Here is a 19,042-nt window from a genome sequence, read left to right on the forward strand (position 1 = left end):
AAAATAATCTAAAAAAAAAAAGGCAAAAACCATAACCAAGTTGCTAATATCACTTGCTTTCTGCTTCTGATACCTCCCATAAAAGGTGATAAATTTAAAATAGATTAAGCCAGAGAAACAAAAATAAAAATTAATGAAAGATTCTCTTTTGATTATCAGATTCTTCTTGACTACAACAGCAGTGTTCTTTCTTAGCATTAGCTATGAAGACTAAATGCAAATCTTTGAATTCTTGTGTTTTAAATTGAAAGTGTCAAAGCTAGTCCTATAAAGTTTGTACAATTAGTCTGGTTTTAAGAATCCAGATTGATGCAAAAAGTCTGTGGTAAAATGTACTGGTCTAAAGGTAAAGGATGCTTTCAGACTACTCTGGCATGCAACTCTCCTCCCTTTCATTAAGCAAACCAAATCATCCTTCAGACTGCACAGCTGCTAAGGGGAACTTCATCTTCAAGTTGACTGGTTTGGTGAAAACATCCATGTCTACTTCAAATACTGATCATGAGACTCTGAATGACAAGACTGGGATGCATATGTAGTACCCCAAATCCACTGCAGAGTGGTCCTAGGCATTTTGTGAATTTTCATGAAGTCATACATTCCATATAGTTCATTATATTGTCTATAGGGAAACTGATAGCATATTGTTTACTCTGTATAAATGTTGAAGGTTTTAACTTTTCCAATCTATATGAAAAATTTTCATAATTACGGAAATTCACTTGACAATAAATTAAGGCGTTTGTACCAGCCCAGTTTCCTGTACCCCAATTCACTGTAACAGTTACGTCATGGTCAAGCTTCTCCAGTGCTGGGACTCAGGGTTCCATGAATAATTCTGTTCTGAGAATCTGCAGGGTCCAGTTTCAAGAATTGCAGAAGCTGAGTAGACACAAATGTCTCAGCACTGTCTTTATCCTCTACCAGGGCTCTTTCAATTCCTCTACAGAGCAGCAGTCAGAACAACTTTTATGTAAACTAGTAGTCTTTAGAAGAAAGGGAATTAACAAAGTGCAACACTTTCTCTTAACTAAGAAGAAACTGATGACTGCCCTTGCTGATACTGCATTACTTTATCTGCTGTTAACCACAATACGTGCATGAACACCATCCATCTGTATTTTCTATTTCTTGCACAGGAAGCTAATCAGTAAAAAAAGAAAGGAAAATACTTACAATTTAGGTCAAGTCTTATTCAGCTGTGACTGCATTAGAGTAGCTACTGATTATACAATTTGCTCTGTTTCCTTTATTTCTCTCAGTTTCTATTCTAAACCTTTTGATCTGTTTTGCCAACCAAGATGCCCCTTTAAAGTGCAGCTTTGCAGTGAACTTTCACCTTTTTTGCCATTCATTATTGCAGGGAAAGTATCTCAGCCAGGGCAACTTTACAGTCAATGGGCAGTGGAAGAGCACATTTTAAAACTTTTTCTCCCCTTGAGAGCTTGCCAAGGAGAGATTTCCACTATTTCATTTGGAAATGAATTGCAAGCCTAAATAGAGCTTGAAAACTAGTTCTTCCCTGAAGTAAACAAATAGCCCAGCATTCACAGAAGTTCTCTGAAAGACAGACAGGCACAACCAATTCTGCATGCTGAGCTCAAGGTGGAAATCACAGGTGAGTGTGTCCTAAGCCTTTCCTCAGCTTGTGGGAGAAACACTAGAAACATGAAACCTACCTGTAGTAGCTGCATCCATTGGGAAAGAGTGTTGTTCTGTGGACCCTTGCAGAAGTTTTGAGGGAAGCCATTCCAGGCACTTACTTGCCAAAGCGTGCCCTTCCCACACACATGCTCAGGATGCAGAAATGATGCAAAAAAGAAAGGTAAAAAAAATTGTGCTTTGCCTTGCAGGAGTAGACTACCACTTGATGCTTGGGATTTTTTCTTTATCTCAGCAGTAGACAGAGCATGAGTAACTTGCGTGTTGGATTGTCATGCGAGCACTTGTCTTACAAAGTGTTACAGCTCATCTGGTGGCAACTTGGCATCTTGCCACAGGTGCTACAGAGGTAGGGTTGGTTTGACTGAATTTTCTCTAGTCATTGCAAGATGTCACAAGTAACGAGATTTCCTCAGTGGCCAAATGGAGAATGCACACTAGTCCCAAGATCACAAACTAACTTTTGTTCTACCTGAACATAATAATATAAAAACACATCTCACAACTTGATGGTTACCTTTCTGTGTTTTCTGTAAGACCTGCCAGTTGATCTGAAAGATGTGGCAATGTGTACCTTACCTAGAACTTACCTGGAACTCTCATCACTGAAGCTCTTTTGTTTCTATTTTGGCAGTTTCACTTGTTTCCTGAGGTTAGGTCATGATTTTTAGCTTTTAGTTGCAAATGTTTCATACACTGTTTCAGGGAAGACGTAGTGAGTGAAACTCATGCAAGTTCACCAGGTACCACATCTTGGAGCTAAATTAAATACTAAGGTCTGAACAAAACACAAGCACAAAGAAAACATCCCTAGTTTTATTATGCATGATCCCACTGTTGTTTTCATGAGTGGCTTCACCTGAAGGCTCATGTGTTCACTGATAGATTACCTAGTGATGCCTAGGGTTCTGGATCAGTTCCCATATTTTTTCCTCCCGGTTGGCATGTAGAGAGTACATATCAAGTGTCCGATTGCCTAGGATTTTGTATGTACCACTGATGGGATTTGGAGTCTTTCCTGCTTTGAGCTTTCTAAATCCTTCCATTTCTTTAACTTCCTTTTTTTTTTTTTCCGTAGGCAATCTGCCCTTAACAGGTCCAAGGACACGGTGTCAACGGGCTTTGTCAATAGTTCAAAAGTGAGTGTAGAATTAACTGACACTTTAGAAAGCAGCAATCCTGCCAATGGACTAAAGAAAGTAACTAAAAAAAAAAATCCAAGAAATCACAGGACTATTACAGTTGTTTTCCTGGATAATTCATTCCTCTAACAATGTTAAATGTTCTGAGAAATTCTCATCTATTAAACTAGAAAATACTATTAACAGGGTTGCAGATTGTGTCCACTAGACAACAACTAGTATTTCCTGCCATACTGAAGAGTTTTGATGTCAGTGTGATTACATACTTACATCCTTTCCATGGAAGACCTGTTTCATTCTGTGCAACTTATGGATGCATTTGAGAATCAGTTGTTTAGCTTCCAACCTACAGCATTATTGTCATCTACCTGGGCAGGTTGTACATACCTTATAGAAAATGGGGTTTCAGGTTCACTGATAAAAATCTATCCCAAAACCATAATTCAGTCCAATTTTATAGAAGTGTCTACAACAGAAAATGAGAAAGAGAACAAAAGGCCTTACTTCTGCAGGTCCTGAAATGAAGTGTCTTAGCAGAGAACGTGCTAGCGTCCTATTGTCTATTCTGTGAATAAAATTGAGGAATTGAGACCTGAAGAAGAGGAAACATCTCAAGAAATCCCCCGAATCCTCCTCTGCCCAGAAAAGCAACAAGAACAAAGGCTGATGGGAATGAAGCTGTACAAGATACAGACAGACAGAATCAGGACAGATCTGATCTGATTTACCACTCCTCCAGTGACATATAACAGATACATATAGTACGACTAGCACACTCAATGAACATTATAAGTAATCAGATTTACATGCTCTTGCCTACTTTAATAACTTCATTTTCCTGTTCAAATTATTTAAAGGTGAGAAAGGCAGAGGGCTCTGTAACCAGACTGTGCTATGGGCTACATGAAAAGGCAGGTGTTATGTTTCTCAGTTCACAGAAAGTTGCTTTGCTGGACAAACATCTTCCAGGACCCAGCCCCACTCTGCAGTGTCAAAAGCAGTCAAGATGGCAAAAAAGCCTCGGGCTTACTCATTTTGGAGCTTGCTGACAAGGGCAGTTGTGGATGTCCGTGCCTGGACAGTGCACAACCGGCTGTGTGAGCACCACACTGTGTGTGCACTGTTTGCCGAATGCAGTGGGAAAGAAGACATTCAGCTTCTGAAGCCAGAGGGCAAAGGGGATTGCACACCTTCGTGGGACCAGGGCACGAGCACAGGCGAGTGACATAGTGTTGATTTGGTACACTCAGGGCATTTGCACTTTTCCTGGTCTATGTGTTGAGTTCACCCAGCCCAGAAAAATGTGCACACGTCAAGTGGAAAAGTTGTGGAGGCGGGTGTTACTGCTTTGTCACCCGTCTGCAGGAAATGAGGTTGGCCAGTGTAAAGCTGGGAATGGCTGTTACGAAGTCCAGAGCACCAGGCTTGTTCTCCTGTGCAGGGCAGTGACCCTAAGCAATAAGCAGAAAACAGTGGCTTGGCTTGAAACGATGGTACCTGACCTATACATGAGCCAGAAGGTAGACTCATACGTTCACCTACCTCTGAGGCTGTTCCCTGTACAGAAGCCTGTATGAAAAGTATGTGGCAAAGAGGATGTCCTTCTATTCCGACCTATTTGTCTCCCTGTAGAAAAACAATGGCTGTAACCACGCTTTTCCCTGTTATGTTACAACATAAAGGAAATGAGTAAGACGTAGGCGGGATTTTTACGCCCTCTTACATGAGCAGTTCCGAAGACTTAATAATGAAATCGCGTTGTCAAAGCACACAAAGATAGGCCACCAAGGCAAATTCACAGCTTCCATCCTTTTTGTGCCCCATTACTGTAACTGCCACAAGGAAATGGATTTTCAAGGAGGAGGTAGGTTTACTTTTGTCTTTGTCTGTTGTTTACTTTTATTCCAACGAAGCTAGGCAAAGAAACACCACATTTTGTTATTTGTGCTAGTTTTAATGTTCTTAAAATAACTGTGAGGGGTGGATAGACACTACTTTTGTCTGATGAATGTCTTTTAGCCAAAATTTTGATGGTGTATTTTTTCTATAGTCTGAAAATAATTATATAAAAATATTCTAAAATTAGCAGTTTCCAGTATTACTGGTCTCATCCACATAGCAGTATTTTGCTTGTTGAAACCTGCATTACAGCATTGAAGAGTGCCTATGCCACTTTCTCTTGAAAACAAAGTCAAACTGGAAATGTTCAGATTTTAGCTCTTTACATCCGTAGAACAAAATCACTATGCAGAGTGAAACCCTTTTAGAGGTACTGCATTTAGGCACCAGTAGAATGGAAGTATGACAGTGTCTTTTCTCTTGTTACAATTTTAATACTAAGCAGAAGATTTCACATATACACAGTTCTCTGAAAATGTTGCAGGAATGTAGGCATAATTTTATCCCCATATCACATCCAACATGTAAGCAGTAATTCCATTTCATATATTCCCCCCAACAAAAATAGCTTTCCAAGTGTTTCAGAGGCAAAGCTGGGAAATAAAACTCAATGGTCTAGTCTTAAGTGCTATACCCAGCACAGATAAGATATTTCCCTTAACAAAAAATAGTCATACAAAAAAAAAAGTGGTGGGTTTTGTTTTTTTTAATTACAAACCTTCCTTTCCATTGGTTATAAAAATTATAGCAATATCAAGACATGATAAAGTACATAGAAACATAGAATCATAGAATGGTTTGGGTTGGAAGGGAACTTTTAAATATCATCTAGTTCCAGCCCCCCTGCCATGGGGCCTTGAACACTTCCAGGGATGGGGCATCTGGAACTTCTCTGGGCAACCTGTTCCATTGCCTCACCACCCTCACTGTAAAGAATTTCTTCCTAATATCTAATCTAAATCTACCATCTTTCAGTTTAAAACCGTTACCCCTTGTGCTATCACTACCCTCCCTGATAAAGTGTCCCTCCCCATCTTTCCTGCAGGCCCCCTTTAAGTACTGGAAGGCCACTACAAGGTCTCCCCAGAGCCTTCTCTTCTCCAGGCTAAACAAGCCCAACTCTCTCAGCCTGTCCCAACAGGAGAGGTGCTCCAGCCCCCTGATCATCTTCATGGCCCTCCTCTGGACCCGCTCGAGCAGGTCCATGTCTTTCTCATGCTGGGGGCCCCAGAGCTGAACACAGCACTGCAGGTGGGGTCTCACCAGAGCGGAGTAGACGGGGAGAATCACCTCCCAACTGCTTCTTTTGATGCAGCCCAGAATGTGATGAACTTTCTGGGCTACGAGCACACATTTTTGGCTCACATTCAGTTTTTCATCCACTAATACCCCCAAGGCCTTCCCCGCAGGGCTGCTCCCAATCCACTCATCGCCCAGCCTGTATTTGTGCCTGGGATTGCCCCAACCCAGTTGCAGGACCTGGCACTTGGCCTTGTTGAACTTCATGAGGTTCACATGGGCCAACCTCGCAAGCCTGTCAAGGTCCCTGTGGACCTAGCATATGATACTAGCACAGGTATAAGAAAGAGGAGGAAAAGACATTTTCAAAAATAAATTTGCAGTTTTCAGTGAGAAAAGAATAGTGGCAGCATTTCTGTTTAGTACTTACATGTGGATTCCAGCTGATGTAACAGGGGAAAGGAATGAGTCCTCCAGGATTCACCTGACCAAAGCAGATAGCTTAGTCTTCGAAGGATCCCTCTCGGCTGGTCACCCTGGGCTATCTTTTTAGTGACTGGCAGGAAATAAACATTGTGAAGCTTTTATTCATCTCATCCTAGACTATGTTGAATAAACTGTGTCTTGAGTAGCTGTTTCTTTCCAGCCACTATTAAGGCAGTGTAGAATTACTGGTTCCCCTGTGAGCATATCTATACAGTACTTGGGTAAGTTTAGATAAGACAAACTCCACCTCACAATTTGACAGCATCTTCACAGTTAAAAGGTTAAAGCAATTTAATTTCTTTTTATTCGTTTCCAATAGCAAGTATGTTATTTCCAACCCTTTACAATTATCTGATTCATTGTGTCCAAGAGTCAGGAGCAGTTTATGCATTTTCTATTCAAGAGCTATTGAGTGAAAGTCAAAATTTTCTTGGTCTCAAAGCCCAGAGGTGAGATCCTGTCCTTCCTTGTTAATCTGGGTTACCACAAAGGAATGCAGAGCCAAATTTTCTTTTCTCTGATATTTTTCTGCAGCTACTACTCCTACACAGTTTCTAACATCTGCCCAAGAGATGGAGGTAATCTAAGTCAACTCAAGAAAAGTAAATAAATAAATAAAAGCACTGTGTGTGCTTAAAACAGTGGGTTATTATGCAGCTGGGTGCAATCACAATCATCACACCTGTCTCAAGTACCTCATGTTTTTCATAAAAAGACATAACAAATGTCAAAAAAGATTTCAAATATAGCTAAAGATATTAAAATATGGGAAAATAAGTTATTAATGTATGGAACAAGGGATGCTTGTGAGGACATTAGTATACTTGCATCTGTTTTTCATTTTCATTATCAAAGAACATAGGAGGCAGTTCAGAAGGAAGAGTGCACTGCAGAGAAACTAAACCATTCTTTGTGTCACAGCTCACAGAAAAGGATCGTGAGAGTATGGTCCTACATCTTTTTTAAGGAAATAATGATGAAGAGGTGACAAATATGGGGTTATTAAAAGAGGATTGGTTAAGCAAGAAGTCACTAGAACAATTCAGCTACTCCTCAAGTATAAGCTGGACAGAGGAAAATTTCAGTTCCTCTTTGAAATAATGGGAGATAATGGGACAAGTGTCTCATGAAGACTTAATGTGTTGCTAAAAATGTAACACTTATACTGTGAATGAATACAGTAGGATCAAAAATAAACCTTAAAGGAAGGGTAGTCATACTTGCCTATTCTGCCAGATTTTCTTTGGCACATCCACAGAAAGGTGAGTAAATAAAAAATGAAAAAGAAATCCCCTCAAAACCTGGAACAAAAGTCCTGTCAACAAAAGCAATAGAGGGACTCACACATATCTGAGGGATCTTCCCACCATGTGTTTGATGTTGGTATGAACATGACACTGTGCAGTTGATCATGGCTGTTTTGTAGGCAGAGTAATGTTCTGGCTGCAGAACTTCGGCGAATTAGTTTAAAAAACGTTTGCCTTTTCCTTGACCACAGTGCCATTTTAGGAGTTCCTTTCACCCTATTTCTTATGTCGCCAGCCAACTCAACTGCTTGTCGGGCCACTCATGAATCAGGTTGTGATCTGACCTGAAATCAGAATAATCCTTTTTTCTTTTGATTTGCAGCATTGCCAAAGACTTCACAAAGCCCATCCCTCTAAGACCCTTGCTGTCCTGGTTTCAGCTGGAATAGAGTTAACTGTCTTCCTAGTAGCTGGTACGGTGCTATGTTTTGAGTTCAGTATGAGAAGAATGTTGATAACACACCGATGTTTTCAGTTGTTGCTAAGTAGTGTTTAGTCTAAAGTCAAGGATTTTTCAGCTTCTCATGCCCAGCCAGCGAGAAAGCTGGAGGGGCACAAGAAGTTGGCACAGGACACAGCCAGGGCAGCTGACCCAAACTGGCCAACAGGGTATTCCATACCATGTGACGTCACATCCAGTATATAAACTGGGGGGAGTGGGGGGGGGGGATAGCCGCTCGGGGACTAGCGGGGTGCCGGTCGGCAGGTGGTGAGCAATTGCACTGCGTATCATTTGTACATTCCAATCCTTTTATTATTGCTGTTGTCATTTTATTAGTGTTATCATTATCATTATTAGTTTCTTCTTTTCTGTTCTATTAAACCGTTCTTATCTCAGCCCACAAGTTTCACTTCTTTTCCCGATTTTCTCCCCCATCCCACTGGGTGGGGGGGGAGTGAGTAAGCGGCTGCGTGGTTCTTAGTTGCTGGCTGGGGTTAAACCACGACACTTGCACAGCACCTGTGGTCATGCTTCAGACTGCTGCATTTACCTCACAATCTCTTGATGGGAAGAAAACTTCTCTATTTCTTTTGTAAATGAAGAAGTGAAGTACACAGATTTGATTGACCCTGGGTCATAAAGTGAATCTGTGGCAGAGCAGAGAACTGAGCAAAGCTCTCCATCACCTCAGTACAGTACCATAATCACGGGACTCTCAGGAGGGGTTTGTTATACATATATATATATATAAACTTACAGGTAAGTTGGATATAAGCAACTCTATACTGAGAGCTTAGATGCCTCTAGTGACTAGATAGGGGTCAACATTTCTTGCAGCAGCAGAAATAGATTAGACAGCTCTCCTCTGGATCTTTGTCGCTAACCCATAATGTCATCTCAGATGAGTTTGTTCCATTGTTTCTGGTAAGGGACGATGAGCCAGATGAAAAAAACAAGAAGAAACAAAAACTGCTGCTGCGGTGGGAGGAGCATTGTTATTTTTAGTGATGATCACTTCTTCAGAACTAGTCACTACGAGGCCCCACAAGGAATGGCACTAGCACAGCCAGGGAGGCAGGACGGAATCAGGAAGGAGCCATGGAGGATGGGGAAGGACAGGGGATGCTAAGGCCAACACTGCTGTTAAAAGAAATGCCGCTGAACCAAGCTCTTGAAATAGTTTCAACCTTTTGCTTGGAAGAGAGGAAGTTTTCCAGAAATCCAGGAGTACTCTGACAAATTTGTTGTCTCTTGAACAATTCCTCTTTATTTCAAAAGTTTTAAGAATCAGACAGTTGCTACTCTTGGGACTCCTTTGCAAAGTCCTGTTCCTGACAACATTTCCCACAGTGCATGCTAACTCCCAGCGTCATGAGCGTGAAGTGAACACTTCCACTGAGGTCTTCTGAGGGATGGGGTTTAATTTGTCCAGCTCTGTTTGTAGCTAAGCTACACAGCATCATATTAGGTCAGATCTCCTAGATAACAGCCTTTCCCTCTGGAAACTATGATCCTAGCCACTTTTATTATGTGCCTACACTTGTAGTACACTCAAATGAAAGAATCTTCCTTTTGTGGAGTGGTCCCAAAAGGCTTCATACAGCACAGTAGCTGCCTGGAGCAAGCAATGAAAAAATATTAGGTACAAGAGTGTGTCTGAGCTCCTTCTCTTCTGGAGAATTGCCATTTCTCACATTACAGCTGAAGAGAGGAAAGGAGCCAGAAGGAAAATACACCTTTAGAATTCTCCCTTTGCTCCTCCTACTGGCAAGAGATGTGGTAGAGACCCAAAAAAAAAAAAAAAAAGGATTCAAAAGGGATGAAGGAAATTAATGGGGGATCAGGCTTTCTCAGACTGCTAAGCACAGTGATCTATGAGGAAGCCTTTAACTTTGGAAGTCCATAGGGCACTGCTTGCTGATAGCTGAGAGAGCACATAGGTAAAGGCTTGCTCAGTGTTTTCTCTCTCGTTATACTTTCTTCCTAAGCATCCAATTATGTTGTCATGGTTTAACCCCAGCCGCCAGCTAAGCACCACACAGCTGCTCGCTCACTTCCCCCCTGCTGGGATGGGGGAGAGAATTGGAAAGGTAAAAGTGAGAAAACTCGTGGGTTGAGATAAGAACAGTTTAATAATTGAAATAAAATAATAACAATAACAATAATAAAATGTAATGAAAAGGAAGATAACAAAAGAGAGAGAAAGAAAACCCAAGAAAAAACAAGTGGTGCAAATGAAAAACAATTGCTCACCACCAACAGACTGATGCCCAGCCTGTTCCTGAGCAGCGGCCACCCGGCCAGCTTTCATCCTAGTTTATTTGCTGAGCATGACGTCATATGGTATGGAATATCCCTTGGGTCAGTTGGGATCAGCTGTCCTGGCTCTGTCCCCTCCCAGCTTCTTGTGCACCCCCAGCCTCCTCACCAGCAGGGCAGCATGAGAAGCTGAAAAATCCTTGACTTAGTGTAAGCACTGCTCAGCAACTACTAAAACATCAGTGTGTTATCAACATTCTTCTCATCCTAAATCCAAAACATAGTACTATACCAGCTACTAGGAAGAAAATTAACTCAATCCCAACTGAAACCAGGGCAGATGTTAAAAGTTTTGGTCTGCTCAATAACAGAATTTCTTTTGGAATCAGTGCTGTCAGCTACATGATCAGATTGCTGTGGGAACATGAAGAGGCTTCCAGGTTGGACTGCAGTGAAGCTTGGACAGGAGGCAGTCACTTGTTTTCATAAAATGGTGCCTTCTGAGCCATGTTTGGGAACCTGTGTTAGACATGTAGGGAGCTTTAAGGCTAACTGGGGAGGTACATGTAAATAAGCAGTGGTGGTGCTTAAGCTCAATGAACCACTATCATGGCAAGCTGTGACCCAGTCCTTCAATTCATGATGATAGTAGTTAAGCAGAGGTACTGCATGATAATTACTTCCTGTGGGAGATCTCACCTTTTGATAGGGAAGAAACAACACAGGGAATTCATTCCTCATGTGAATACACAGCCTGAATAGCCTTCTAACTTAAGCAAGCTATCAACTTCTGCTTCAGTTTTGTCTTGGTTTTACATTAATGACATGGACAATCAGGCCTGCTTCTATCAAGTTCAGTGCAAACAAAATTCCCCCTATCCTTGAATCCAAAATGCCAGAACAGATTAGCAACCATTTTCAATTCAAGATCGAAAAACTTGTCGTTCTCTCTTCAAAATCGTGACACCTGCAGGGACTAGCTTCAGAAAGCAATCTCAGGGTTAGGTTGTAATCACCCAGCTGTTACACAGAAGAAAGTGGTGGACAGCTTATTTTAAATCCTTAGTCCTTTATAAGCCAACCAAGGCTCAGAGCACTTAAGGCAAACACAGGAGAGAGAACCTGCCTTGCTCATGGTTGTAGAATTATATTCCACTGTAGACTGGACCTTAGATAAACAGGGGATCTAAACAAAGGACACAACAGTGACTGTGTGATATTAGCTTCCACTACATCCCTGTGCCTGAGGTGATTAGAGAGTTGATTAAATCCTAGTCACATCTTCAGCATCTGTAACAATGGTAGATAATCCTCACGGCTCAATACAAATAAAGTCATTGCTATCTTAAAGTAAGCACGTAACTGCGAGACCCAAACAATATGCAGTTGGATTTACTAATCAGGTGGCTAAAAATTACTAAATGAGATTGCAGAGATCTGCATGATTTGAGCAGTTACACTGTTTTTCTGCAGAGTGGACATGGGATATTCTTCCTGTGTTTGCAGGCATGAATGGGACAGCCGTTGAAAATTTTGTCTGTGTCATTTTTAATGTTTCCTTCATGAACTGCACTTGGCATGTGGGCAGGACTGCTTCAGGAGATACCCAGTATTTCCTGTACTGGAAGAACTCAAGGTAAGTAGGTCTGCTTGAATCTAGGGAATTTTGATTTCTGGTCTGACATGTGGCATTGCCAATATTTAACTGATGCAATATGTCATGTAAAGGAAAGAAGATTTCACAGAATGCCAGAATTACATCAGAGATAATTATGGAAGACACACAGGATGTAGATTCCAAAATGTGACAATAGAAAATAAAAAAGCTCATTTCCTGGTAAATGGGTCTAGAAATGGACAAAACATTCAGCCATATGAGGAGAAGATTAGTCTGTACAAAATTGGTAAGGATTTTTTTTTTTTCATTTATTTCAAGTTTTATACTAAGGGAATGAAGAAATCATCCCTGGCAAAAAGCATACATTTTTAAAATACTGCTCCTTAGAACAGGTTTCTTTTTCCCTAGCCTCGGTGGCTGAAAAGTCAAAAGTATAAGAATGAACAAAAATGAGTGAATGCATAGGTCAGAGAATTGTGAACATTTCAGTCAAATATTTATTCTCTGAAAGAAAGGTATCATCTTTTGGGATTAACTAGCTAAGGATGCCTGAGCAGGACTATCTACATGTTGGTCTTATATCATTATCTTGTAATTCTGTTCATCCACATAATACAAAAGAACAAATTACCTTAACACTGTGAGCAAAAACTTTCATTTTTTTTAATGGAAGAATTTTGCTAATTAAAAAAAAAAGAAAATAAATTACTTCTGTTTGATATGAACACAGTATAAAAAAAAAAAACTGCACAGATTATATGCTGAATTCAGTAAAATCTAACAAATGGTTTGTGTTTTTTAATTTTACCTACTGCTGCTGATGATACTCCAGACTCCTCAACTGGAATGTTAAATCAGGGAGCCCTGCTTCAGAATATGGGGTGAATATAATAATTCTGACAAAGCTGCATTACATCTTTTTAGACCAGCTGCTTGACCTATATTTTAAAAAGGCAGGGTGAAGAGACCTGATTATTAATCAATAATATTTCTGATTATATTATTGTAGAAAAACTCACCCCTCCATTAAATGTCACTGTGAACTGTACAGAAGCTTCTCATCATTGTGAAATTCGGTGGCAACCACCTCGCACAAGTCATGTGAAAAACCCTAGTTGTTTCAAATATGAAGTTGTCATAGAAAACAAGGTAAGAATAATTATGACTTAATAATATTCTGTATGTTTGTATTTCCACACATCCTACCATACAACCAATACCCTGTTATCTTTCCCTACTTAACTAATCTCTCTTTTTTGATATGTAACACCCTTCTTGCACATGAGCTGAGGACTGCTGTCACTCACAAATAGGGGCAGCAAATTGAGGGAATGCTTTCAGTCCACTGTACAGCTGGTCCTTAAAGAAACTGGGCAAGGGTTTCCCACGCTGAGGGTGAATTTCTCTTCTAGCACATGTAGGTGGATGGACGATATTACCTGATGACTTCATTATGAACAGTTATAGGATACATTAAATGAACTCTAAACACACTACAAAAATGCAAAGCTACTGTTAAAGTGGATACAACCAATTTTATGTGTCTCTGCAAGGTAGTTTGGGTCCCAGTGCAGTCTTCCAGCCCTACTGCTGTTTTCTGATGAAGTTAAGTCAGGACCTTCTGTTCTGTGGTTTTCCTCTCTGCAGTCTCCTATCCCATCAATCACTTTTTATCATGTCTTTCACAAACCCACTTTGCATTTGTTCCTGCTTCTTGTAGTCATCATTACTGCTCAGTCAGGTTTATGATATTACTAAATTAGGCTCAAAGAATTAACACATCCTTTATTACAAAGGCACGCCTGTAAGTTAGGATGTGCTCCAAGAGCTCTTAAGCATCTCCACCTGGACCTCCTTTGTGTATCCAGCCTTGCCTTCTTTTCCTGTTGCCTCCATTTACTGACACCAGCATGGTGTTGCAGAAGGAGTTTAGGTTTACCTAAGGTAGGTCTGCAGGGTGACAATCAAGATGGTTGCACCACAGCTGTCACAATCAGATGTAAGGGGCAGTAATATATCATCTGTTCATTACGGGGTTTTATTAAGTTTTGTGTCTTTTTTTTTTTTACTTAAAGTGGAAAGAGCCATCCATGTCTTTGAATAAAAAGAAATATTCTGTCAGGTTATTGGAACAAAATTTCTGGGTTGTAACTGTATATGGTTGTTATTATACATTTCAGTAATTGCAAGTATTTTGAAGACTTAGATGAATATGGAAAGTAGTATTACATCCATTAAAACCAAATTTTGAAATATTTGAGGAAATATTTGTGAGACATGGAGACATAATGCAGCTAAATTAAATGTTTAAGAATGTAAAAGCTACACTGACAAAAGTTTTAATGGAAGAAACATTGTCCAAGTTCACTAGTATCTTTTTAGATACTTTGTTTTGTATAGGTAAAACATAAAATTTTAATTGGTGGGCAACGTGAGCCTTTTTTTGTTTAGTTCTCTGATACTCAGTTCTGCAATCAAATGTAAAGGGTACAGTATTTCAGAGCACCAGTGGTGGGGAAAAATCTTTCAGTGGAAGAACAGCTTAACTTAAGTCTTTAAAAGAAGGCATTTAAAATATTAGTTGTAGGGTTTTTTTCAAGTCCCATTGTTTAGGAGAGGCTAAAGAGCCAGGGAAGCTTACTGCAAATTTCATCTCCACATCACTAAGAACAAAAATGTTCAAGCAAAAGGAATTAGGATGGAACAAGCTAATTTATTAAGGGGCAATTTTCTATTTGTTATTTCACTCTAGTGTGTTCACAGAAGTATATGTAAAATTTTCTTTTGTAACTGTTTGCATCATTAAATGAACCTGACACATTCTTAACATCTGTACATCTAGTGAATAAAAAGTTCTCAGTTTAGTTTTTTTGTATATAGGGAAGAAACATCACAGGAAACTTCTACAAATTTGAAAGCTTCAGCACAAAAAAGAAGTTCAGCGTCAAAATCAGAGCAATTGACAATGGTTGTTTAGTGAGCCAAAGCTGGGGAGAGTGGAGTACACCTGTAGAGTTTGGTAAGAATGAAAATCACTTCCTTGACCTAGTTTTCTCTTCGTTATTACTTGTCTGCCTCATTTATTACTTCATAGGTACAGATGGAAACACACTGATATTTGCACATTAATTTGCTACAGTGAAAAGGAGCAAAGAATTGACATATCTCTTAATAAGAGAAAGGTCTCCAAGCATTCTGGTGTGACAGTGGGTGCTTCTTGCAAGGAGACAGTGAATAAAAGCAGACCTTTTTGAGGTCTGTTGCCAGCTCTTTTCCTTCTGCCATTTCTTCGTAAACTTCTCTTTTCCCCTGTTACTCTCTGCCACCTTGGATTTTTAAGTCCTCGGTAGGGATCAGTTCCTCACAAAATGCTTGGTAAGGTCTCCAGTTACCACAGACAGTCCACGTACTGTCAGCCATCCCATTCCTTCACGTGTTACAGGGCAATGAGAAGCTAAGCTAAAAAAGAAGCCATTTCATACTGGTGCTTGACACTATTATGCAAAGCAGATTGCAGATAGCTGTGCAGTCATTTCTGTTCTGTGATACTAATCAACACTTGGGTGATTGCTTGTCTTTCAGGAAAAGAACAACTTACATCTACTTCATCATATACGCTATTCCTGATACCAGTGCTGGCAGCAGCTCTCATGCTTTTTCTCTTCGCAGGGTAAGCCTTATTTCTTGTGCAAAATTTTTATTCTGTAGTTGAAATAACACCTCTTTCCCCAACAGAAAATTTCCGGCCTCCTTTTAAAGGAGAGGAGGGAGGGGGAAAATCAACAGTGAACTATAGCAGGAATCATGACCTGCTGCATGTTCCTCAAGTGGGCTCTATGTTGCTGATTCCCAAACTTCTTATCCACTTGTTCCATATAACACAACGCTTTCCAATACTGGGACAAGGCCTTACATCAGCACCACTTTCCTGCCATTAGACCCTGCAAAGTAGATGGGTGGTACATGAAATTGTTTCCTTGTTTTGAGGTTATTTCCCTTTCAGATACTTAAAAAGGCAACTTCCTATGATTCTTGAATAAGTCATAAAATAAATTATCATCCAAATTCTGAACAATGAAATGATACCATTGTATTCAGCCTATGTAATATGTAATTTTTAGTTACCCTTTCACTACTTTTGTCTTAGAGGAATAAAATAATACCTCAGGAGCATTATTATATAGTAAGTGTTCATATGTTTGCATACTAAGTCTTTTGTTCACCAACACTTTTTGTCACTGTAGAAGCATTTATTTGAAAAGAACATCTGCTACAGTACCACAGCCAAAAGACCCATTCCGTGAGCTCTCTCCAGTGGATTTCCAGGTATGTTTTCTTTCCATTTGTCTGAAATTTGTTGTAAATAAGGATCCACTGCAGTCTCAAAGGTATGACCTAAGTGTCAGAAAGATGCACAGAAGCAAATATAAATTTTCTTTCTTTTTCTTGTTCTCGGGGTAATGAAAGAGAAGGTCCATATGCAAATAATTTTTCTGGTTTTCCTTTTCCATTCTGAAACAATTGTCATCTCTCTACCTGGAGCATTGGAGAAAATACACTATTTCACACTGCTCTCCCTGTAAGCCATATTCTATCACTAGAATAGCACTGAGCTTAAGCTTCTCAGCACAATAATAATGCAGAATCAGACTGTTGATCAGCTATGGGAAACAAGGGACAACGAAATCTACTGCTGGCCAAAAATAGTTGTGCCATAGCAGATGTTGAGACCCATGTTAGTATTTGGCAATGATGCTGAAGGAGGAAAGGTTTCTAGGGTATGGTAAGCAAGAAGGTATAGCAGAGAGCTGAGAGGTTCTAGCTTATGTGGAGGGCTGGAGAGACTCATGAGAAGAAGAAGGAACAGGCAGACAGATATTGCAAGTAACAGAGGGGAACTGCCAATCTAGAGAGCATGTTGCAAAGTTTGCTGCAATTTGCAAGTTGCAAAGTCTTTAAGTTGGCCAGAGCCAGGTCTGGAAGCAAGAATGTGTCTGCAAGGACACACTGGAGCGCTGGTCAACCTTTATAAATGCTTTTACTTTCTGTTCCTTTGTCATGTTACCTTTTCAATGTTTAAAAAGATGAGTTTTCTGGCTTTTTTGTTGAAAAGTATTTTGCTCCTCTTTGGGGAGCTCATCATGGAGGGAAGACCTAGACATGTCTACTTCAGTCCTTTCATTGACAGAGTCCCACTACAGCTTCTATATAATAAATAACAACTCTCCGAATGACAGGAGATTGATAAATTGTAAACTCGTGGCTGATCTCATGCATGAAACACTAATGAAATGTTTTATTCTTCCTTTAATAGACAGAATATAAGAATCAACTAATAAAGCATGAAACTGAAGAAATAACTGTTATTGAATCATAGAATCATTTAGGTTGGAAAAGACCTTCAAGATCATCAAGTCCAACCATCATCCATGCCGACTAAACCATGTTATGGAGTACCCCGTCTACGTGCTTTTTGAATACCTCCAGGGATGGTGACTCAACCACTTCCCTGGGCAGCCTATTCCAATGTGTGACAACCATCTCAGTAAAGAAATTTTTCCTAGTATCCAACCTAAATCTCCCTTGCCGCCACTTGAGGCCATTTCCTCTCGTCCTATCACCAGCCACCCAACATAAGAGACCAGCATCCACCTCACTACAACCCCCCCTCAGGTAGTTGTAGGGAGCGATGAGGTCTCCCCTCAGCCTCCTCTTCTCCAGACCAACTAGCCCCAGCTCCCTCAGCCGCTCCTCATCAGACTTGTGCTCCAGGCCCCTCACCAGCTCGGTTGCCCTTCTCTGGACACGCTCCAGCACCTCCATGTCTGTCCTGTGGTGAGGGGACCAAAACTGAACACAGGACTTGAGGTGCGGCCTCACCAGTGCCCAGTACAGGGGACGATCACCTCCCTGCTCCTGCTGGCCACACCATTTCTGATGCAGGCCAGGATGCCGTTGGCCTTCTTGCCCACCTGGGCACACTGCTGGCTCATACTCAGCCGGCTGTCGACCAGCACCCCCAGGTCTCTCTCTGCCGGGCAGCTTTCCAGCCCCTCTTCCCCAAGCCTGTAGCGCTGCGTGGGGTTGTCGTGACCCAAGTGCAGGACCCGGCACTTGGCCTTGTTGAACCTCGTACAGTTGGCCTCGGCCCATTGATCCAGCCTGTCCAGATCCCTCTGTAGAGCCTGCCTACCCTCGAGCAGACCAACCCTCCCTCCCAACTTGGTGTCATCCGCAAACGTGCTGAGGGTGCACTCGACCCCCTCATCCAGATCATTGATAAAGATATTGAACAGAACTGGCCCCAGCACTGAGCCCTGGGGAACACCACTTGTGACCGGCCACCAACTGGAGTTAACTCCATTCACCACAACTCTCTGGGCTCGTCCATCCAGCCAGTTTTTTACCCAGCGAAGAGTACACCTGTCTAAGCCATGAGACACCAGCTTCTCAAGGAGTATGCTGTGAGAGACAGTGTCAAAGGCCTTGCTGAAGTCCAGGTAGACAACATCCACGGCCTTTCCCTCATCCACTAGGCGGGTCACCTGCTCATAGAAGGAGATCAGGTTGGTCAAGCAGGACCCGCCCTTCATAAACCCAAGCTGACTGGGCCCGATCCCCTGCTTGTCCTGGACTTGCCATGTGAGCGCTCTCAAGACAAACCGTTCCATAATCTTCCCGGTACCGAGGTCAGGCTGACAGGCCCGTAGTTCCCCGGATCCTCCCTCCGGTCCTTCCCTGTTTGTAAACAATAGATCTAGCAAGGCTCCTCCCCTGGTTGGCTCACCTGCCAGCTGTGTCAAGAAGTTCTCTTCCACACACTCCAGGAACCTCCTAGATTGTTTACTCACTGCTGTGTTGTATTTCCAGCAGACGTCTGGAAAGTTAAAGTCCCCCATGAGAACAAGGACACACGATTCTGAGACTACTGCCAGCCGCTTGTAGAATGATTCATCTGTCTCTTCAACCTGGTTGGGTGAAGAGACGT

At 41.3% G+C, this 19,042-nt stretch overlaps 2 protein-coding genes across 5 annotated transcripts in view; one reads left to right on the top strand and one right to left on the bottom strand.

Annotated features, from left to right (window-relative positions):
* Positions 1 to 1,763, bottom strand: part of LOC115334655 (interleukin-5 receptor subunit alpha-like) — a 37,048-nt gene extending 35,285 nt beyond the window's left edge. For all 3 annotated transcript variants that reach the window (XM_029999110.2, XM_041119558.1, XM_041119556.1), the window contains exon 1: positions 1,680 to 1,763. The gene's annotated coding sequence lies outside the window, so the exon portion shown is untranslated. The remainder of the gene's footprint in view (positions 1 to 1,679) is intronic.
* Positions 1,764 to 4,550: 2,787 nt separating this feature from the next.
* On the top strand, positions 4,551 to 17,742 carry LOC115334644 (granulocyte-macrophage colony-stimulating factor receptor subunit alpha-like). 2 transcript variants are annotated; one of them, XM_029999096.2, is made up of 8 exons: positions 4,551 to 4,668; positions 11,943 to 12,072; positions 12,165 to 12,340; positions 13,064 to 13,203; positions 14,935 to 15,073; positions 15,637 to 15,724; positions 16,299 to 16,380; positions 17,369 to 17,739. In XM_029999096.2, the coding sequence occupies exons 1-8, from the start codon at positions 4,650 to 4,652 to the stop codon at positions 17,429 to 17,431; spliced, it is 837 nt and encodes a 278-aa protein (XP_029854956.1). In that variant the 5' UTR covers positions 4,551 to 4,649; the 3' UTR covers positions 17,432 to 17,739. The 2 variants fall into 2 exon arrangements, with proteins under 2 accessions (XP_029854956.1, XP_040975487.1); XM_041119553.1 differs by having other exon boundaries at positions 4,560 to 4,668; positions 11,910 to 12,072; positions 17,369 to 17,742.
* Positions 17,743 to 19,042: the final 1,300 nt, after the last annotated feature.

The sequence above is a fragment of the Aquila chrysaetos genome, chromosome 23 (genome assembly GCF_900496995.4).
Source record: "Aquila chrysaetos chrysaetos chromosome 23, bAquChr1.4, whole genome shotgun sequence".
Lineage (NCBI taxonomy): Eukaryota > Metazoa > Chordata > Aves > Accipitriformes > Accipitridae > Aquila > Aquila chrysaetos.